This window comes from Dipodomys spectabilis, unplaced genomic scaffold, assembly GCF_019054845.1.
Source record: "Dipodomys spectabilis isolate Male_0828 unplaced genomic scaffold, ASM1905484v1 ptg000504l, whole genome shotgun sequence".
Lineage (NCBI taxonomy): Eukaryota > Metazoa > Chordata > Mammalia > Rodentia > Heteromyidae > Dipodomys > Dipodomys spectabilis.
Genome location: NW_024871181.1, coordinates 987,508 through 1,010,488, shown reverse-complemented (window position 1 = coordinate 1,010,488; position 22,981 = coordinate 987,508). Strand labels below are relative to the sequence as shown.

Here is a 22,981-nt window from a genome sequence, read left to right as displayed (position 1 = left end):
CTCGTAGCGAGACAATCTGTGCGAGGATTGTTAAAACATTTGTTTTAAGGCCACCAAATTCTGAGTGCTCTACTTTGTCACTTGCATCCTGATCTGCAATACAGTTCTCAGCTTAAGAAGTTGGGGGTGGAAAGGGAGGGGGAATCAGTTCTGTGGCTGTGGACAGAGAGAGAGAGGGAGAGACAGAGACAGAGAGAGACAGAGAGGACAGCCCTAGATGCTACAATGAACACAGGAGTTGCTTCTGACGGAAGCTATATACTTATCTTTGTTGGGATGTCTGCTCATGTGTTAATGAGTAGTGTTAGCATTCTCCCCACCTCTGGTCCTCAGCCCCACCCAGACCTGAGCTCCTCCCTGACCTAGAGTTCTCACCAGGATTGCTGGGCATTCCCCCTCTCCGCCCAGACCTACCTGTGCACACAGAGTACCCGACCCATTAGCCCCAGAGTGACCACCTGGATAGGGGCAGATGCCATATTGCTCCCTCTCCAGGGGTTGATATGGTCCCTCTAATAAACCACATAATAATCTTTCTCCTGTGCATGCCTGCCTCCACGTGGTCCCCTGGGATGGCTGGGATGGATCCTAATGACTGTTCACTAAGTGGGTTAAATAATGACTACATGGAAGAAATTAACTGTATTTGACAGAGACTGTGCAGGATGTTTGATATCTAAACCAAAGATTTAATTCAGAGAATGGTTAACAAACATGTTTAAAAAAGGGAGAGAAAATACAGGGTTGTAGTAACAGAGGAGACAAACAAGTGACTACCCACATCCCAGGAGGCCTCCACTTAAGCAGCACTGGAGCTGTGAGGCCACATGCAAGATGCTGAGCTGCCAAGGGAGGTGCCCTGTTTGTCAGAACCACACCATGGCTGGCAGGGAGAACTGCGGAGCTATCAATTACCACATGGGTCCACAATTATCTGCAGTTGCACTCCAACACTGAGTTTCTTTACCAATAATGACACCATTTGACAAGATACTGTGGTACATGACATGTTGCTTGCTAGTTTGCTGGTATACTGTGGAAAGATTCAGGCTTTGGAATGAGGTAAACATGGCTAGGGGAAGTCCTGTGCTGCTCTGTAGCACAAGGTTTTAGGAAAGCTTCTAGAACTTTCTAAGCATGTTTCTTATCATCTATCTTCCCACCAGTACCAAAGCTTCACCAGGGCAATGACTTCTTCCTTATCATTGTTTCCAAAGTGACTATTAAATTGTTAAAAAGCCCACATCTGTTTAGTAAATAGACAAAATAATGACTGAATAGAAGAAATTAACTCAATCCATGTCTACTCAGGACAACAGCTTTTGAAATCTAAATCAAGAGAAGAATGAATGCAGAAATAGGTAACAAAAATGTTGAAAGATTAAAAGAACATTTCATTCCTTCAAAATAAAATTATATACAATATGGAAGAATGATGCTAACTACTATTAGAAAAACTTAGTAACTATGAAGAAAACATCGTAATAATAAGCCAGGCACTGGTGGCTCATGCCTGTAATCCTAGCTACTCAGGAGGCTGAGATCTTAGGATGATTCAAAGCCAGCCTGGGCAGGAAAGTCCGTGAGACTCTTATATCCAATAAACCACTCAGAAAACCGGAAGTGGCACTATGGCTCAAGTGGTAGAGCACTCGCCTTGAGCTGAAGACCCAGGGACAGTGCCCAGGCCCAGAGTTCAGGCCCCTCAACCGACAAGAAAAAAAGAAAAAGAAAAGAAAACATCATAATAAAAGAAAAAGTATTATATATATATGGAAATGGAACTAGAAGAAACTCAAGAGCAAAGAAATTAACAGCCAGGTCCATGCTTGTAATCCCAGTATTTAGGGGGCTGGGGCAAGAGGATTGAGAACTCAAGGCCAGTCAATCAGTCTGGCTACAACATGAGTTCAAGGTCAACCTGTGCTGCATTGCAAGACTCTGTCCAAAAAAGAAAAAAAAAAAAAAGGAAAGAAGGAAGGAAGGGAAGAAACTGGAATAGTTAGGACTTTACTAATCAAAAGGAATAAAAAAATTAAAATGACTTCTTGAAAACTGACAAACAGGGGCTAGGAATGTGGTTCAGTGCTAGCATGCATGGAGCCCTGAGTTTGATTCCTCCGTACCACATAAACAGAAAAAGCTGGAAGTGGCACAGTGGCTCAAGTGGTGGAGTGCGAGCCTTGAGCAAAAGCAGCTCAGGGACAGTGCCCAGGCCCTGAGTTCAAGCCCCTGGACTGGTGAAAAAAAAAAACCTGACAAATAGAATTGGGTGCTGGTGGCTTACACCTATAATCCCAGCTACTCAGGAATCTGAAACACATGAATTGTGGCTTGACACTAACCCAGGCAGATAAATTTAAGAGACTCGCCTCCAGTTAACCAGCAAAAAACTGGAAGTGGAGATGTGGCACAAGTGGTAGAGCAGCATCCATAAATAAAAAAGTTGAATGAAAACTGAGTTCAAGCCCTAGCACTAGCAAAAAAAAAAAAAAAAAAGTGACAGAGAAGATAGGCAAGGAAGATCTAACCTGTGAATAACAAAAGTCTAACCTGGACCTCATCTTAAATACCACCACTCGTTATGCATTATCCTGCCCATGTAATTGTAACCGCTCTGTACAGTATGTTCTCAAATAAAATAAAATAAAATTAAAAAAAAATACCAGCACTCGTGAGGAAAATATTTTTTGTTTTCAAACTGCCACAATATATTTTTTTAACAAGCCAGCATTTTCCCAAAATGTTCATTTCAAAATTTTCACTTGTACGGTATTTGATGTTTTATGGCCTATTAAAAATATATGGGTTGTGGTGGCATATAATCCTTTCTCCCCATCTGGTTGGTTTCAAAATCAGTCTTTCTAAAAGAAGGCTGCTAACTCTCAATATAATGTGATTAGCCATTTACAAAAGCAAAATAAATGACATTTATTTTGAAAGGCAGCTCCTTGGAATACAATGTCTCTTGTGCAAGGGTATTTGGTGAATCAAGCAGGAAAATAAATTCAAAACATATGGATGCTATTTCCCTGCTGGGCATGGAGAACATGTGTGTCCCAGGATAACTATGAGTCATGAAACAAAGTATCTCCAAGCCTAGAGGAAGAATATAAAATGGTCAATTAATCAATGGAGAGGCCCAGGCTCCTGCTCCTTCCTCTGATGTCCTGGTTCAGGAACCAGGCTGCCTTCCTTGTCTGTTTGAGGGGGCTCTTCTCTACTGTCTGCTTTCTAGAGATCAGGCCATGGGGGTGGGGGAAAAATCAATGATGGACTCCATGAGGAAATCCCATACCATACAAGCAAAGAATGTAGTCCAGGTTTCAAACATAGTCCCCTTCCTTATTTTTATTTTGGTGGCATTGGGATTTGAACTCAGGGAGTATTCTTTTTTTTTTTTTTGGGGGGGGGGGTCCAGTCGTGAGGCCTGAACTCTGGGTCTGGGCGCTGTCCCTCAGTTCTTCAGCTCAAGGCTAGCGCTCTACCACTTGAGCCACAGCGCCACTTCCAGCTTTTTTCTTTCTGCTTATGTGGTGCTGAGGAATCGAACCCAGGGCCTCAGGCATGCAAGGCAAGTGCTCTACCACTGAGCCACTTTCCCAGCCCAGGGAGTATTCTCTTTGTTCTTTCCAAGCCAACAATGTTCTATCTATCCCCTTTACCCCAGAAAAACAGGTGGTTGGATGCAAAATCCTGGCTCTCATTTTCTTTTCTTCCAGCATTCTATACATATCACTACAGTAGTCCGTATAAAGCACTCTTGTCAAAGCCTGATGACTACCTGGTTTTCTTATTTTTTTTCTTCTTCTTCTTTTTTTTGGTACTATGGCTTGAACTCAGGGGGCCTGAACACTGTCCCTCAGCTTTTGCTCAAAGGTGGAGCTCTATCACTGAGTCATGGCTCTACTTCCAACCATCTGTTTTGTTTTGTTTTTTAATCTGTGAATTCGCCTTTAGATTGGAAGCCCCAATATTTTTTTCCTTGCTCTTTAAAATCGACTCATTTTCCTAGAACATCTCTCCCTGTTGATCTTCTGTGTTCATGTCCCCAGATCTGAGGTTAGGACATTGAGGGGACAGCCTCCTGGGTACTGAGACTACAAGCTCATGTTTATGCTTGGCTTACAGGAAAATATTTTTTTATAGTTTTCTATGTTTACTATTTTGTTATTTTTTTTTTCAAATGAGAACATCTACCATACACACCTTTGATCTTCCCCTGTCTTCTACAATGCTGCCACTTTCTCCTGAGTGCTGTGATTTTTCTTTATTCATTCCGGAATCTGAAGATTGCCTTCTCTTTACTTTGAAAGTATAGCTACTAGACATTCACTCTGATACTTCGTCTGCCTCAGGCTTCATTTGTGAAATGAGTTTCCCTTTCCCATTTTTCCACAGTTCTATTACCTAATTCTGATTAGAGCCTTTCTTCTGTATCTTTAAGCTTGTTTTCAAATCGTAACAGGCATTGCCCATTTTGTGGGAATTCATCTAGGATGCTTCAGTCACCACTGGGGATGTTACTGTGCTCCTTGTCTTCATTTTTCTTCTTCTTCTTACCTAATTATGAGATCTGACTGCAATCCTCACTGTTGTACTGTTTTACATGGAATTAGTTTTCTTGCCTATTTAGGAGAAAATGTTGAGTCAGTCAGCTTTTTTTTTTTTTTGGGTCCGGTCATGGGGCCTGAACTTTGGGCCTCGACGCTGTCCCTCAGCTCTTCAGCTCAAGGCTAGTGCTCTACCCCTTGAGCCACAGCGCCACTTCCGGCTTTTTTTCTTTTTTGCTTATGTAGTGCTGAGGAATCGAACCCAGGGCCTCTGGCATGCAAGGCAAGGACTCTACCACTGAGCCATCTCCCCAGCCCTCAGTTAGCTTTTTCTAAAATCATGGTTTACTGCTTCTTTTTCAATCTTCCCATGATACTCTCAAAAATATGGCCTTAGGACCTGGTATGATGGTACACACTAATTTCAGCTACAGAAGAGGCAGAGTAGGAGACTCAAAGTCCAAGGCTGGCCCTGGTAAAAGCATGAGACCCTATCTAAAAAACAAAACAAAAAAAGGCAAAAGAATTAGAGGCCTTGGCTAAATGGTAGTACTTGCCTACCAAGTATGGGACCTTGAGTTCAATCTCCAGTACGCACAAACACACACATACACAGCTTCAAACTTTCCGAAATAGCCTCAGTCTATTCCCCTCCTCAGCTCTTATTTAGACTTCTCTTTCCTTTGCCCAAAATATCCCATCCCTGGCCTTCCTGAATTATATTGTTTCCTGTAGTCTCTTCTCTGATGGTTGGGTAAGCTCACAGGATCAGGTCTACAACAGCTTCTTTGAACTCCTGTCCTTATGGGCTGCAAACTGGTATATATAAAATCTCTATTGCTGCTTTTCTACTACTGGCCCAATATGTTTTCTTGTTGGCTGTTTTTTGGGGTCTCTTATTTTCAGCTTTCCCCAACACTTTGCTGCTTCTCTCTGCCTCTTTTTTATTTTTTTGTTGGTTGTGGGGCCTGAACTCTGGGCCTGGGCGCTGTCCCTCAGCTCTTCAGCTCAAGGCTAGTGCTCTACCACTTCAACCACAGCGCCACTTCTGGCTTTTTCTGCTGATGTGGTGCTGAGGAATCAAACCCAGAGCCTCATGCATGCAAGGCAAGCACTCTGTCACTGAGCCACCTTCCCAGCCCTTCTCTCTACTTCTTTCCCCCCATAAACACTGATACCCCATTCAAGTCTGAGAGTTGGCAGTAGTTTCCATCTACTTGACTGTGGGGGTTGTGGAAACACCTTGTCACTTAGTTTTGTTGTAGATGGTGTCCATAGGCTTATTATGGTAGTCCAGTTGCTCTGTTTTCATGATGGAATTAAAGAGTTTCAAAAACTATGTTAGTGCCATTCCATCTTTCCCAAATTCATTCCTCTCAATACTTTGTGTCAATCAAAAATAAAAAAAGACAAATGTCCATTCGCTTTTCTAAAAATAGGGAATCTAAGATGTAGTACTGGGGCTGAGAAGGTGGCTCAGAGGTAGAGCGCTTGCCTTGCATGCATGAGGCCCTGGGTTCGATTCCTCAGCACCACATAAGTAGAAAAAGCCGCAAGTGGCACTATGGCTCAAGTGGTAGAGTGCTAGCCTTGAGCTGAAGAGCTGAGGGACAGTGCCCAGACCGACAGGCCCCACGACTGACAAAAATAAAATAAAAATAAAATGTAGTACTGGAGTTACTTATCTAAAACTTTCTTTTCCTTCTCTACTTAGCAGCAATATGGTTCATTCTGGTATCAATGTGTCAAGCTAAGGAGCATATTCCAGCTTCCCTCGCAACTAAGGGTAACTATGTGATACACTGTGACCAATAAGACATATAAGCAGAGAACGTTGAATAGGGGCTTTGGAGAAAGCTTATTAAAAGACAGCCCAACCCACTGGCTTATGCATTTTGCTTTTTCCAACCTTGCTGTCTGTCAAGAGCTGACAGTTCAAACCTCAGTGCTACAAAAAAGAGCTGAGGTGAAGAGAGCTGAGAGTCAGGTATTAGAATAGTTGATTAAGTGAAAAAAGAAGTAACAGACAAGCCTTTAGAGTACTTAGTGCAAAAGGAGGAAGCAAGAGGCTAAAGTGGAGAAAGCACCTGCAGTGAATGTTCCATTTTACCCCATGGGACAAATACTAGGCAATCACTGCAGATGCCTTCCTGCCATGGGATTTGGGGGGGGGGGGGGGGGGGGCGGGGAAGGAGAGGAAAAGGCCAGGAGAGAAAAAGCACTGAATGAATAAAGTTATCTTATTGTTATTTGGGTTTTTTTTTGTTTCCTTTCTTTTTTAAAAAACAAGAGTCCTGCTATGTGGCCCACATTGACCTTGAACTAGTGAAACTCTTGCTTCTGCCTCCCAAGCAACTCCATATTCCAGGGCTGGTATTACAGGTATGCACCATCACACCTGCCTAAGAAAAGCATCTTTAAGGACTCCCTTTCCCCATTCCCCTTTCAATAAATGGGTCTCTGCAAAGGCACCTGAGAGGTCATAGCTAGAGCTCTTCCCCACCACTCTATAGGCAATGAGGCCTCCAAATGGGAGAATCTGGGCTAGAAATGCAGATATGTATGGTAGGTGGGAGTATGAGGTGGGACTGAGTCATTTACAGAAACTTCCTGTGAAGTCACAAAGCACTGGCTGTGCTCCTAATCTGAGGCAGTTAGATACCTTTCCCTAAGATGCCTCTGAAGTAAAGCCTTTGTTAGGTCTAAAAGATCATAGACAGGTTTCTCCTAGAGCCAGGTTCTGTACTGCCCTCACTGCTAGAGCAGGTGTCTTGGGATCAGATGATGACAAACTCATGGAAAGAACTGCTGAGAAGAAATACAAAGTGACAAAAGTTATCGGGACAGCCAAGGGCATCATGGAGCAGTAGTATTGAGCTAACAGTCTCCAGCCTTCTATTTACATTTTCTTAAGACACTTCTTGTGACTAGCTTCTTGCTGTAATGTCCTCGAGCCAGGATGAAGCACTCAAAGAACTCTAAAGAATGTTCAAAATCTGTTGAAAATGGACATTTCTTTAGTGCTGACATTCTATACTTACAGGAGGAAAACTTCGGATGTGTACTGGGATCTACACATCATAATAGCTAGCACATTAAATCAGATTCCCAATAACCTCTCACATTCTATAGATAAAACTTTAAGAAGCCAGACATCAGTGGCCTAAGTAATCCTAATTACTCAGGAGGCTGAGATCTGAGGACTGTAGTTTGAAGCCAGCCAGACAGGAATGTTCATGAGACTCTTACCTCCAATCAACCACCAAAAAGCAGAGGTGGTTCCAACGGTAGAGTATGAGCCAGGAGTAAAAGAACCACATGAGAGTATGAGGCAATCCCTAGTACTGGCACCAAAATAAAAACAAACAACCCTCAAGAAAAAAAAATGAGGTCAAAATCGCAAAATGCTACCACAGATATTTTTGCAATCATGAGATTCAGGTGTTCCATATCAAGCTAACGAAGATTAATGTGCAAGTTCCCAATTAATCTGTGTTTGATGACCTTAGAAGGACAAACATTTGGAGTAAGGAGGATCACTGGGTAATCGACACAATTCAGAGAAAAGAGGGCAGAAGTGATGATAGTTCTATGTGCTGTGCCATCTGTTTGTGGGAGGCGAATGGGAGGCGAGTGGGAGGCCACTTGGGCCTGCCTAACTCATTCCTCCACATTTCATTGCATCAGCGCAGTTACAGTGGCAATCAACAGTGGAAAAGAAGACCTAAGAGACACATGTGCTGAATAATGTTTAATTTGCTTTTCTTTCTTTTTTGGAGGGGAGCTGGGGCTTGAACCCAGACTTCACAAGCACTCCACCACTGAGCTACACCCCTGGGTCAACCCTTAAATTGCATTTGTTAGACAGACGATGAGGCTCCAATACGGCACCACGTGAATTCCTTGCTGCTGTTGGCCATTCTGCCTTCCTGCAGTAGATGCCATGTCCAGAAGAACCACACGCCCCAAACAAAAAAGAGCACTGAAAAACAAAGAGTAACATTCAAGATATTCTCCCCTACCCAAAGGAGCTAAAATAATAGAAAATGGTATTTAATGATTAAAGGACCAACTTCAACATCAGAGCTGCCTGCTGCCATCGGATCTAGAGCCCTAAAAGCTTTTCTTTTTTTTTTTTTGGGTCCGGTCGTGGGGCCTGAACTCTGGGCCTGGGCGCTGTCCCACAACAATTCAGCTCAAGGCTAGCGCTCTACCACTTGAGTCACAGCGCCACTTCTGACTTTTTTCTTTTTTGCTTATGTGGTGCTAAGGAATCGAACCAGGGCCTCAAGCATGCAAGGCAAGCGCTCTACCACTGAGCCACCTTCCCAGCCCGAGCGCTAAAATCTTAAGCCTTGAGTACTAATATCTGTGCTCCAAGGAATAATTAATGTTGGAGGGACACGACTGTTTTTTTAAGACCTGTCCTATTTTTCTATTTCTTTGGAAATCTAGTGACCCAAGTTCTCCAACCCAGACTCACAGGTTCTGCCTTCATCCACTTCCTCTCTTGCTTCTCTGTGGCAACCTTCTGTTAGGTACTAGAGGAGGAAGGATAAAGTATATATGGAAAGACTTAAATGATTTAGGAGAGCTCAGGCCTATAATCCTAGCTACTCAGGACTCTGAGATCTGAAGGTCACAGTTCAGAGTCAGCTAGGACAAAAAAATCTGAGAGACTCCTATCTCCATTTTACCAGTAAAAAGCCAGAAGTAAAGGCTCAAGTGGTAGAATACAGGCCTGAGTAGAAAAAGGTCAAGCAAGAGCTTGAGGCTCTGAATTCCATTACTAACACACACACACACACACACACACACACACACACACATACACACACACTCCTACCACCACAACCACCACCACCAAAAGATTTAAGAACTAGAAAGCCATTGTGGTAGCTGAAACAAAAGTTAAAACAAGGCAATGAGGCAGGACACAAAGACAGTAGTCCAAGGAATTTAGATTTTCTTTAGACCAGACAAGGAGAGGCCAAAAGAAAAGTTTTAAGTAGGGAAGTGACACAGTTAAAGGCATAGTCAAGTTTATTAATTTTCAAAGACCCCCATGGCTGCATGTAGGATATGTTAAAAGTAAAAGAGATGGAAAAATCCACTGAGTTATTACCACAGTTCTAATGTGAAATGAGTGGGCACAGAACACTGTGTATGGTAGCAACAGGCAGACTCAAGAATTGTTCCAGAGAAGAGACAAATCCTGCTGACTGATATGATATGCAGAGTAAGAATGCAGTATCTACCCTGATCTGGAGACTAGTTTAAGTGACTTGGTGAATTTCTTTTTCTATGAGTCCTAGGGCTTGAACACAGGGTTTGGACACTGTCCTGGCGCTGCTTTACTCAAGGATAGCACTCTTCCACTTGAGCCACAGCTCCACTTCCAGCTTTTTTGGTGCTTAATTGGAGATAAGAATTTTATGGCCATTCCTGCCTGGATTGGTTTTAAATTGTAATTCTCAGATCTCAGCCTCTTGAGAAGATAGGATTACAGGTATGCCTGGCCTGGATTTCTTAATTAATCCAACAGATATCTATTGAAGTCATGTGCCAGGCACTCTTCCAGGATAGCCATGGCCCCAGCTCTCAGGAAACTTATAGTTTATCAGGGGAAAGAATAAGGGAGACAAACACACAAAACATTTTGTAGATTGCTTTGCTAAGGTACAATACAGACTAGCCCAAGGCTGGGAATGTGGCTTAGTGGTAGAATGCTTGCCTAGCACGCATGAAGCCCTGAGTTTAAATCCTTAGTACCACATGAACAGAAAAGACAAAAGTAGTGCTGTGGCTCAAGTGATAGAGTGCTAGCCTTGAGCAAAAGAAGCTCAGGGACAGTTCCCAGGCCCTGAGATCAAGTCCCAGGACTGGCAAAAAAAACAAACAAACAAACAAACAAAAAACCCCAGCCCAGTCTTCAATCAGGGACAAGTATGAATTGTGGTGGCATTCACTGGGAAGTATGTTTATATGAGGGGAATCTCGTTGCAAGGGACAGTGGCTTTAACGTAGCATGTAATGAAGAAGAGTCACCCAGTCAGAGATTGGTAAGAAAGGGGAACTTGGAAAGAAAGGCTAGGAGATGCCAGCATGTGGCCGAGAAGGGTTCCTAAAGCATGGCCTTCCACTTAAGAGATGAGCCAGGGCCTCCTTGGAGACCTCACCAGTGCTACATTCAGATGTCAGCCCTGGGCCACACTGTGAAGGGAAGGCGGGGCAAGGGTGACCTGCCCCTGTCTACTGGCTCAGGGAAAGAGAAAGGCTGCCAAAAAACAGTCTTGTGTGTGACAAGTGGCTGCAGAAGGGTGGAAGCTGTAATTTACCAGAGTAGAAGCCCTCATAGGGATTCTAATAAAGACCAGCTCCGGTTTCTGAAATGTTAAATAATGGCAGAGACAAACTAGCCCGTAGGCAATCACTAGAGATTTTATTTTCATAAATATCTACTCTCCATTTTTCTTTCATCTTTCTACTTGTCTATTCCAAATGAACGTCAAACCCTACAGAAGAATCTGAAGGCAGAAAATTTCCTTCTCCTGCTGCCAACTTTTAATGGATGGCCTGCAAGGAAGAGGCTGGGAATTCCTGGCACTTAAGCCAGAGAGTAAAAAGTAAGAAGATTCTGGACTTTGTGCCAAACTTGGTCCATTATGTCCTGATCAGCCAGCATTTTGTGTCTTGAAGACTGTTTGTACTTTTTCTTTGCCTTAGATCTAACTCTTGGCCACTCAGGATCTCTATCTTGGATGGCCCAACCACTGGGTCTCTTCCCTGAGCACTTCTTTGCCCCGAATCTGGCCAATGTCACCACTCTGGTCTGGTATTTCAATCAAAAGTTCCCACAGTCCTGTCTTCAATTTAGAAGGGCCTGCTAGTCAGGGTGATGGAGAGTATAAAATTGAGAAGTTCATTTTGAGAGGATGAGGAAAAGCATCACTGTCTACTCTGAGTCAGAGTAGATTCTCAATGCATCAACACATGCATACTGCCTAAGTCACTTGTCCAGGAAAGTTGTGAGTACCATGTGACATGAATGCTATTACTTGCTGAAAATCAAGCCTGCTCTGAGTATTTGCTGCTGGGTGCTGTCCTCAAGGAATTAATGGTGTAGAAAGTTACAGAAAATATGAATGAATTTTGCTAAACTAAGAGGTATAGAATACAAAGGAATGAATATTAGCTAAAGTTTTAAAAAAAAAATGAGAGATATCGGGCTGGGAAGGTGGCTCAGTGGTAGAGCGTTTGCCTTGCATGCCTGAGACCCTGGGTTCGATTCCTTAGCACCACATAAGCAAAAAGAAAAAAGCCGGAAGTGGCGCTGTGGCTCAAGTGGTAGAGCGCTAGGCCTTCAGCTGAAGAGCTGAGGGACAGAGCCCAGGCCCAGAGTTCAGGCCCCACGACTGGACCAAAAAAAAAAAAAAAATGAGAGATATCTGTTTGAAAGTGGGTCCAGAAGGATCAATAGGAAGCTGCCTATACAAGACAAGGAAGGATATTCTAGAACTTAAAAATGAAAACCCTTAAAAGGTAAAAGTGATATTCCTATTAGTGGTAGTATTGATACAATTATTAGATTGTTGTAAGTGTATGGTAGATAAAACTAGTAAGTATATGATATTTTACTTCTGTCATTACTGTAATCATAGAGTGGTGAGTCTAAGAGAGAAAGGAGATATAGAGACAAAAGAATTTAGCAAAACCTTGTTGATACTAAACAGGAATTGGAGCCATCAGTATGAACTCACATAAATTTTCTTTTAGAAGCAAATAAACAAACAAGCAGATAAGCACCTCCTAGCTCTGAACACTGAGCAGACCTGAAGACAATGCCCACTCCATTGCAGAGAAAATCATTAGCATCTAGATTGTGATCTCGAGGGGCTGGGAATGTGGCTTAAGGGTAGAATGTTTGCCTAGCATGCATGAAGCCCTGGGTTTGATTACTCAATACCACATAAACAGAAAGAGCCAGAAGTGGCTCTGTGACTCAAGTGGTAGAGTGCTGGCCTTGAGCAAAAGCAGGTCAGGGACAGTCCCCAGGCCCTCTATTTAAGCCCTAGGACTAGCAAACAAACAAACAAGCAAACAAAAAACACAGATTATGATCTTGAAATACTTGAAATACTGAAAGGAACCAGAATTCCTTAGAGCAACTACTTGATCTGTAATATTTTTCTTTATAAGATAGCTAGCAAGGCAGTTACTAGCAATTTCTAGAATCAGTTAGTTAACAAAATTCAGGAACCTGCCTGAAGAGGCTTCCAATGGCCAAAAATGGGACAATTTGAGCATTGATACAAATGATTCTTGCAATGGACTGCAGCTAATGGGTTTCTGATGATGAATTCTAGTGAGCTAATTACTATTTTGCAAGGAAAAATCAAAGCAGAGGAATAATTTCTTTGGCCTTCCTCATGCTAACCAAACTACTGGGTACCCAAAATGGTAAATGTAAGAAATTCTTATTAAAGAAGTATTCCAGCCAGGACTGATGACACACACCTGTAATCCCATCACTGAAAAGGCGGAGACAGGAGGATTGTGTTCCAGACCAGCCTAGGCTACATAGTAAGGCTATCTTTAAAAAAATTCCAGTTAATAAACAAAAAAAATTGAAATATCATGTTAAATTTCAATGGATGGACAGATTTAGGCACTGCTTATTCATCAGCCACTATAATTCTGAGGATCAAAGAGTTTCACAGCATACATTAAGCAATGTTGTAAAAAAAAAATGCAAACCTGAATGTGATCAAGTATTTCTATCCAACCAACTAATCCAGAGAACAAAAAAGTATATTAAGTAAATCATAATGATACATTCAGAAAAACCCTGGGTGCTGTTCTCAAAGAACTTACAGTGTAGGACGTTACAGTAAGAATGCATATTGCTGGGCTGGGAATGTGGCTTAGTGGTAGAGTGCTTGCCTAGCATGCATGAAGCCCTGGGTTCGATTACTCAGTACTACATACACAGAAAAAGCTGGAAGGGGCACTGTGGCTCAAGTGGTGAAGTGGTGGTGGTAGAGTGATAGCCTTGACCAAAAGAGGCTTAAAGACAGTGCCCAGGCCTTGAGTTCAAGTTCCAGACTAGCAAAAGAAGGGGGGGGGGATGTATATTGCCAAAGAAACTTCAGTTTCCAGGGGCTGGGAAGGTGGCTCAGTGGTAGAACACTTGCCTTGCATGCCTGAGGCCCTGGGTTCGATTCCTCAGCACCACATAAGCAAAAAGAAAAAAGCCGGAAGTGGTGCTGTGGCTCAAGTGGTAGAGTGCTAGCCTTGAGCTGAAGAGCTGAGGGACAGTGCCCAGGCCCAGAGTTCAGGCCCCACGACCAGACCACCCCACCCCCAAAATAAAAAAGGAGATTACAGCGTTGAGCCAAAGCTGATTTCAGAATAAAGGAATTGAAGCATATAAACCCAGTAAAATGCTTTGTAACCTTGGCTTATGAAATGAATACTCAGGACAGGAGCCAGTGAAAAGAATTGCATTCAAACCTTGTGTATCAAATCAGAGGGTTTTAATTACAAACAACTCTCCACAAGCCCTTTGCTCATCTATTATTAAAAGCCCTTATTACACTAGAGTACAATTATCTACTGCCCTCCTCTGGACAGATGTCATCACCCATGGGAAGGGGCCCCAATTTGGATGTAGTCCTTCACAACCTTCATTCCTTATCGACAAAGCAGTAATTTCTAGGCTTTTCCTGGGTCTTGGCTCAGAGAAGAAAAGTGGCTCTCAAGTAGTGGGAGTGAAAATGGAAGCTGGAATTCAGATTTTATTTTTCTTTCCAAATTGGGTATGCTAGATGAGTACTTTACTACTTTAGTCACACTCCCAGCAAACTACATTACCTCAATGACTTATGTAGGGATAGCTTCCCTGCTTACAAGTAGTTAGAGTCTCTCCTAGGGTTCTGAGGTTACAGGGAGAGAAGGAGTTAATGTTCTAGAAGAAATTCAGTCTGGACTAAGCCTTCCCAAGCACAAATTTATGCAGGGAAGGTTACTGTTGAGATTAGAAGCCATTCTTTTTCAGTGAAAGCTGGGAGTCCAGAGATTACAGTAGAAGGCATAGCCAGCTCATAAATCTGCAGTGCCCAAGGGCTCTGGACAGCCCTTTTATTGGCAAAGTGATGGATGCTTCTGCCAGGGAGGCTATGGAGAAGCTGTTCATCACTATCTCATTTGGAGACTTGACACCTAAATGGAGGCACTGACACCCAAGTTTACAGATTTGAGCAAAACCCAGAGGGGTCAAATCTGTGTAAACCAGGCTGTGAGATCTTTAAGAGTTAACCAAGGGCCAGGCTCGTCTCAGACACTGCTCTGACTCTAATGGGTTATGGTACCTGGGCTTCTTAGTAGAGAGCCTTTACAACAAAAGGTGAGGAAGGGACTGAAGTCCCAGCTCAGTAGCAGGTCAAGAGAGCACCTCATTGGGTGAAGTTGGTATTCTGGCCAAAAGAGAGGCTCAGACAACTGTTGCCCCTCTGTTCTCTCGTTCAGGCCTTTCTCCAGCTGAGCTCAGACTTTCTGGTTCTTAGACATGCTAGCTCACATCGTGTCTTATGATTGATCATGTCCATGGTTTAATCATGCCTATATCTTCCCTTCCCCAAAGCCATAAAAGTAGACTGTTTTTCAGAATGAAGGGTAACTGACTGCTGTACTCAACCTTCAGGACCTAATTCAAGCAAGACTCTGCTCAAAACCAATGTGTCATTCTTTCTCTGCCTCCACAGGACTCAATTGACATCCTGCTTGAGGAACTTCCCATATAACATAGCACTACCTGTTAGGCTGTTCTGCACATCAGACAGGATCCTTGAAGCAGAGACTATATCTTATTTCCTGAGTCCCCAAGACTGGGCTCAAAGAGGCTACAAAGTAGCCTCAATAAGTGCAGAGAAGAGTAAATGATGGCCTAAGCTCAGCATGAAATGCTGCATCCTAAATGTGCAATGCCTCTGATCATATAAAATAATATTTATTGAAATGAAAAAAAAAACCTCATCCTGATTGATGCACTTAGGTCTCAAAGGTTCATCTACCTTCCACCTTCCATATACATATATTGCCAGTCCTGGGGCTTGAATTCAGGGCCTGGGCACTGTTCCTGAGCTTCTTTGGCTTAAGACTAGCACTCTACCACTTGAGTCACAGCACCGCTTCTGGCTTTTTCTGTGTATGTGGTACTGAGGAATCGAACCCAGGGCTTCATGCATGCTAGGCAAGCACTCTACCACTAAGCCACCTTCCCAACCTCACTTTCCCAATATTAACTGGACACTTCTGCTGTCCAGGTCAGTGGAAACTGGGCTAAATCAAATAAGACTATCTCATCCAGGTGTAGAGCCATATATCTGTAATCCCAGCGCTTCAGAGGCTAAGGAAGGAAGATAATGAGTTTGAGGCTAGCCTGGCTACATAATAAGACCCTGTCTTAGGGGGGAGAGAGGGAGGGGGAAGGGGGAGAGGGAGAAGGAGAGGGAGATGAAAAGGGAGAGGGGGAGGGAGAGAGGGAAGGAAGGAGAGAGGGAGGGAGGGAGGGAGGAAGGCAGGGAGGGAGGGAGGGAGAGGGGGAGGGAGAGAGGGAGGAAGGGAGGGAGGGAGAGAGGGAAGGAGGGAAAGACTGTTCCTTCTTCATGATTTTTATACTAAGGAAGGGTACCTCCTCTGTCTGGAGCCTTCTCTCCTCTCTGTCAACATTCAGTGAGGTCATCTGCAGGATGAGCTGTATAAATGTGCAGACAAACTGAGGCACAAACAAGCCACCACATGTTCATTCTAAGATTAGAGACACCCAAACTACTATTAGAAATATTAGAACTTCGGGCTGGGAAGGTGGCTCAGTGGCAGAGCGTTTGCCTTGCATGCATGAGGCCCTGGGTTCGATTCCTCAGTAACACATAAGCAGAAAAAAAAAAAAGCTGGAGGGCTGGGAAGGTGGCTCAGTGGTAGAGAGCTTGCCTTGCATGCTTGAGGCCCTGGGTTCGATTCCTCAGCACCACATAAGCAGAAAAAAAAAAAGCCAGAAGTGGTGCTATGGCTCAAGTGGTAGCGCGCTAGCCTTGAGCTGAAGAGCTGAGGAACAGCACCCAGGCCAGAGTTCAGGCCCCATGACTGGACCCCCCCCCCCCCAAAAAAAAGCTGGAAGTGGTGCTGTGGCTGAAGTGGTAAAGCACTAACCTTGAGCTGAAAAGCTGAGGCACAGTGCCCAGGCCCAGAGTTCAGGCCCTACCACCAGAGGCCCCCCCCCAAAAAAAGAAATATTAGAACTTCTGTTTATTTTTCATTAAAAAAGGGGGTATTAAGCTTTAATTTCCTCAGGTTCCCACTGAGATTATTAACAATGTATAGATTGATAATAGTAATGTAAATACTTAAAACATGTACATATTACTGGTTTGTGCTTATGGCAAAGAGTCAAAAATGGAGGAAAAATTAAAAAGATATCAGAAAATCTCAGAAACTGGATCCCCAAGACTTATTCTCTACCTCTAAGCAATGGGTGACTTTAGACAACTCAGCCATATTCATTCCAGCCTCTTCACTTATGCAACAAGGTGGAAAGGACTGGTAAGCATGGCCAATAAGAGAGGGACCTAGAAAGTATTTTGTAAAACGGAATGTGATGTACAAATGTTAGCTTGCCAGCCAAGTGCACTGTGTTAACTTGGCTTTAGCTTTTTCAATGTAAAATGAGGAAGGAAATCCATACTACTATCTCCAAAGGTTCTGATCATTTTTCCTCCTAAATAAGCATATAGATGCTGTATAGGAAGAGAGTTAAATTGACATTTTTCACATGTATATAATGCATTTTAACCAATCTCACCCCAATGTCACTTTCCCTTAATTTCTTCTCCTTTCTTAGGACAATTTCAGTAGGCATTATTGTTCTGTTTCACACATAGGACTGTGATCTTCTTTGATTCCAAGATCACATACTCCCCAAGAAGAGAGGAAGAGGGGGAGGTGGTGGAAGGCCTGTGACACCTTACAGCTGATTCCTAGTCATTCTATCAGCCAAAGTGACTTCAACACAGGGTCACTACATCTTGTCAACTTGCAGGGCCTACACTTGACTTCTTCAACTGAGAGGGAAAAATCCTCATTTGTTACAAAAAATAAATAATGGATCAAGGTAAAGTCAGTGAGAAGTACCAAATTTCAATACAAACTATCAGCCCACTTTCAGTGGGGAAATAGCTTTGGTCTTATTACTGAGCACCTATGTGACAGGAATTTTTTTTTCTTAGTGTGTATTAATTGTACCAACAAGTTTCACTATGGGTGTCAGGAGCTTCTACAAATACAACATGCAATCTTCAAATATAGGTTGTATCATCCATATTTTATAGAGAAGTTAACTGAGGTTCAAAAAGAGTAAGTTCCTTGCCCAAGGCCCACAGCAAGTACAGGGTAGAAATGGGATTTAATTTGAGGAAGGAGGGGATTGGTATTGGAATTTGAACTCAGTGTCTTATGACGACTCAACTTGCTTATTCAGCTGGTACTCTATCACTTGAGCCACATCTCTAGTCCTGCTTTTTGCTAGTATTTTCCAGAAGAGGTCTCATGTATTTTTCTGCTGGCTTTAAACTGTAATCCTCTGGATCTCAGCCTTCTGATTAGCTAGGATTATAAGGGCAAGCCAGTGGTGCCTAGCTGAGATTTAATTTTAATTCTTGATAATGAAGACCCTGATTTTTTTCATATTCCATTGCTCTAGTAGACTGCAGCTTGCACAGAAAGGGCTGCTAATGATTATAAAACTGAGTAACAGTTCTTGGTTGACACACAGTAAGATCATATGGATAGTATGTCTTCATTCATTAATTCATTCATTCCACAAACACTCACTGAGTCCACCTATATACCAGGTCATGAAATGGGCGATGAAATCCTATCCTTGTTTTCATGGAGCTGATTCTAATTGAGGGGACACACTAGTGCAGAGAGTACAAACAAATGACTGGATGACTGATCAGGTTATCAGCACATGGACACACAGACAATTAGTGTTTTGAGCACCATAAGAAAGTGATACCTATCATACAAAGTATACTGGTATCACAAGCTAAGTGACAACTGTTGGAAGAAGGGCTGGAAGAAAGAAACACTTCAGACAAATGGAACTGCACGTGCGGACATGATATATTGAAGCAATGATAAAAGTTCAGTGTGGGGCTGGAGGCACAGCTCAGTGTTAAAGTACTCATGCAGTATATACAAGGCTCTGGGCTAGGTGTCAAGCACAGGACAGACAACCAAAAAGTTCAGTATGACTGCAGCCTTGATACAGAATGGGAATGGGATAGCAAGGAAGGAGCCATTAAATTACATCTTTTTCCTATACTAACTCCCACTGAACTAACCATTAATGGTAGAATTACCTCAGAGGCCCTGAACATGCATAGCCTTTGGAGAACTTTAGGAGTAAACCAACAGGGGTCAACTCAGGCTCTGAAGCAGCCTGCCTAAGAAGTCAGAAAGACTACCAGAACTGTTATGTGATGGAACAAATCCATACTATGCTGCTAGAAAGGGTACATGAGGTTTAGGAGGGGGCTGCTGGGATGAACGCAGAGATCCACCTTCAGCAGAATCTAAGAGATAGATTTCAAATGGAAACTTTCAACAAGGATACATACACAGTCCTAAACATGCACACTCATATCCTACTACAAAATTGTACACAAAGAATGGTCTGGTTTTGTATGTACATGTGTATGTGTGTGCACATGCACATGCACACGTGTGCATGTGTTTGGTCCTGGAGCTTGAACTCAGGACCTGGGTACTCTACCACCTGAGCCACAGCTCCACTTCCAGCTTTTGGGTGGTTAATTGAAGATGAGAGTCTCATGGACTTTCCTGCAATGTTTTGTTTTGATTATTAAAATACCACTCCACAAAATAAAAATATTATCTCTTACTTTTCTCCTTAGCTGGACTTGGCTGCTGCAGCTGTTTGGTTTGGAGTAGCTATAGTTGTGGGGAGATGGTCCATCTCTGGTGCATCAAAAAAGTATGCCTGTAGGAAGAGAGACCAATGAGAGTGTCAGAAAGCAACAATCCAGTTGAGGGTCCTTCTAGGCTCAATAATAACAGTATTTCTGGGCTCTCATGGTCCCTGCCTCCTGCTACCATGGTTGGCATCATGCTGAACTGTAGTCATCTCTGTCTATGTCTGCCTTGCTAACTCAATCTGTGAGTAACCTTTTTTTGGGAGGGCAGGGGAGTGGAGGTGGCAATGCAAGTCCTGGGGCTTGAACTCAGGGCCTAGGCACTGTCCCTCAGGTTTTTGTGCTCAAGGCTAGCACTCTACCACTTTGAGCCACAGCTCTCCACTGTTGGCTTTTTGGTGATTAATGGGAGAAAGAGTCTCATAGACTTTCCTGCCTGGTATGACTTCAAACCATGATCCTTAATCAGCCTCCTGAGATTACAGACATAAGCCACCAACACCTGGCTGTGAGTAACCTTAAACTTAGCTTCCACTTATTGAGCACTTACTATGTTACAAGACTTAAATCTTCCTAACAACCCTGATGTTGTTACAATTATTTTCATTTGACAGATGAGCAAACAGATACTTTGAGAAACTCAAGTCTCTTGGATCCAGGCATATGATATATGAGTGGTAGAACCAGGACTCCAAGCTAGGTCCATCTGACTCCAAAAGGCATACTGTAATTACTACATTACACACAGGCTTATCTCTATGAAAGTGGAGCTATGGCTCAAGTAGTAGAGCACCAGCTTTCAGTGAAAAGGATTTTCAGCACCAGGCCCTGAGTTAAAGCCCCAGTACTAGCACAGAGATGGTCTCTACCTCTGTCTTTGTGTCAGTAGGATCTTTCACAGGACCTGGCACACTATATAAACTATTAGTTCTTAGCAAGCTGAGCTATGACAGACAGCTGCTAAACTAGCTAGTTGGTTCAAATATCTTAAAAAGAGCTTCATCTCTTAATTCTTTTTTTTTTTTTTTTTGGGGGTCCGGTCGTGGGGCCTGAACTCTGGGCCTGGGCGCTGTCCCTCAGCTCTTCAGCTCAAGGCTAGCGCTCTACCACTTGAGCCACAGCGCCACTTCCGGCTTTTTTTTACTTATGTGGTGCTGAGGAATCGAACCCAGGGCCTCGAGCATGCAAGGCAAGTGCTCTACCACTGAGCCACCTTCCCAGCCCCTCATCTCTTAATTCTTTAGTTTGGAAATGAAAGGTTTGATAACTGACTCTGCTCAACATCTACAATTAAACTGTCAAAAGTCAGAAGGAAGTGGAAAGGAAGATAACAAGGAGGATCTTCCTTTCTGCCTTGAGTCCTGAGAATCAATCCTAACATCGGCCAGGAAAACACGCAATCTCACTAGCCTTGAACACTGGTTCTTCAAAAGAAACGGTGAGTCTGTTACTGTATCCAAGACCATTGAATGCTCCTGACTTCCCTTGGCATTAATATTTCAGGAAAGCGAAAAGCCAAGAAACCAAGAAGCATTTTTACCAGCTCTGCTTGCTTTCAACCAGAAGGGGGCACCAACATGACATGCTGGGGCTTCTAGCATATTTCTAACTCAGTAATCTTTTTTTAAAACTTTCTTGCTGATGCCTTTTTGTGCAGTCCTCCCATTTGTCACATTCCCAGAGCAATCCTACCAGTCACTACTCCATAAATCCTTCCTGGCAGTGATTCTCTGGGGCAGAGGAAGAGCAGAACTCCAAAGTAGGTGGTATGAACAGAGGCCGCAGTGTCCACACTACCCAGGGCTCCCTCAGTTTTCTCTGGGATCAATGAGTCAGAGAGACCTATGCTTCAGCTTTTCCAGGTTACTGGAGGAAGCCTGTTCAGAAGGAATGAGCCACAAGGCCCAGGCTCCCATCTGGCTGACACACATTGTAACTTTGGACAAGGCCCTCCACCCCTAGAAGCCTGAGTTTTCCCATGTGTAAAATGTAAGGATTGGAAAACATGATTATTAAGTGTTTCTTGAACAAGCTTTAGTTCTGTGACTTATGAATGCATAAAAACCTCAGCTATCATTTGGGAAATACCTACTGTACATCAAGTACATATTTATCAGCTCAGAAACAGGCATTTTGATCCCCACTTTGGAGAGAAAGCTGAGCCTCAACCCGATTTTCCAAAACTATGTAACTGTGCCTGAGTTGGATTCCAATCCAGTTGTGCCCACTTCCAGTCTAGACTTTTCCATGCTCAACAGAGTCCAAGTCCAGCCCAGTCCGAGGCTCTGTGGAGGCCTCTCTAGGAGTGAGCCTCCCTATTGGCAGTAGTAAACAAACACAGGCTTGTACATCTCTTGACATGTCAGCCAAGGACATCCCCTCTGGGATCTTCCGAGCTACCTCTGCCAGGTGTGTTTAGTACAAACTTAGGGATCACTTACATGTGTATTCTCCAAGGGGCCTTCCCACGTGTGGGCTGTCATATGCTTCACTGCACCAAGGCAAACACACACACACACACACACATACCAACCCGTGCTTCCCAGGGGAGTAAGAGCACACACACACACACACACACACACACACACACACACACACACACACACACACACACACACACACACACACACACACACACACACACACACACACACACACACACACACACACACACACACACACACACACACCCGTGCTTCCCAGGGGAGTAAGAGAAAGCCAACCTGTCTGGTTCAGCGGGTGCTCCTCAGCTCAAGTGACTCTCCTGCTGACTCCTGGCCCTGCCTTCCAAGAATAAAAATGTCTTCTCTTTACATGACTTGTTATACTTTTCATGTTGCAAACATCATTTGATCCTCCAACAACAGAGATGTCACTGTGGTATGCTAGCCCAGATCCTTTTTCTAAGGGAGGAGGTAGGAGTCTAGAGAAGGGAAATGACCGAAGCACAGCCTGAAGGGCAGAGAGGGCTGGCTCAACACCTGATAATGCGATGGTTTCTCTTCAAAGAGGAGAAAATGATATCTTCCCCTACTGTCAGCAATGCCTTCCTACCCACAGTCCAATCTACCCTGCTCCATGACTGTCACAGAGCTGAGCAGAGTGATGCCCTTCTGCTTCCTCCTCTCCATCAAGTTCTCAGCCAAGTATGAGCAGAACAATTAGGGGGGAATCTCACGAGAAAGGCATCAATGAAAGGGTACTGTGGTACAGCAGGGAGATTTGAGCTTTAATCCAGGTTCAAACCATGGGATCCCGGGCCACTCCTACTGGGGCACTAAAGAATAATGTGCAGTAGGGCCACTTTCCTAACTGCTTTCCATTTGAACAACCTTTGCAGTACATGAAGAGCTCCACAAAAGCCCGGGAATCTCTGACAGGTGAGGAAACCAAAATTCTGAGTTAAGTTGCCTCAGATCACAATGCTAAGCACCT

General features: G+C 43.5%; 1 protein-coding gene across 6 annotated transcripts in view; it reads right to left on the bottom strand.

The window, feature by feature from the left end:
* Positions 1-5,029: 5,029 nt before the first annotated feature.
* The window catches only part of Yipf1 (Yip1 domain family member 1), a 52,293-nt gene continuing 34,341 nt past the window's right edge, over positions 5,030-22,981 (bottom strand). For 3 of the 6 annotated variants that reach the window (XM_042669686.1, XM_042669683.1, XM_042669685.1), the window contains exons 9-10: positions 19,517-19,614; positions 8,312-8,535 (exon numbers count right to left, since the gene is read on the bottom strand). In XM_042669686.1, the coding sequence (XP_042525620.1) occupies positions 19,525-19,614 (90 nt within the window). In that variant the 3' untranslated portion in view covers positions 8,312-8,535; positions 19,517-19,524. Of the gene's footprint in view, positions 5,049-8,308; positions 8,536-9,036; positions 9,095-19,513; positions 19,615-22,981 lie in introns of those variants that run through there. The other 3 variants (XR_006145855.1, XM_042669687.1, XM_042669684.1) reach the window with 3 other exon arrangements.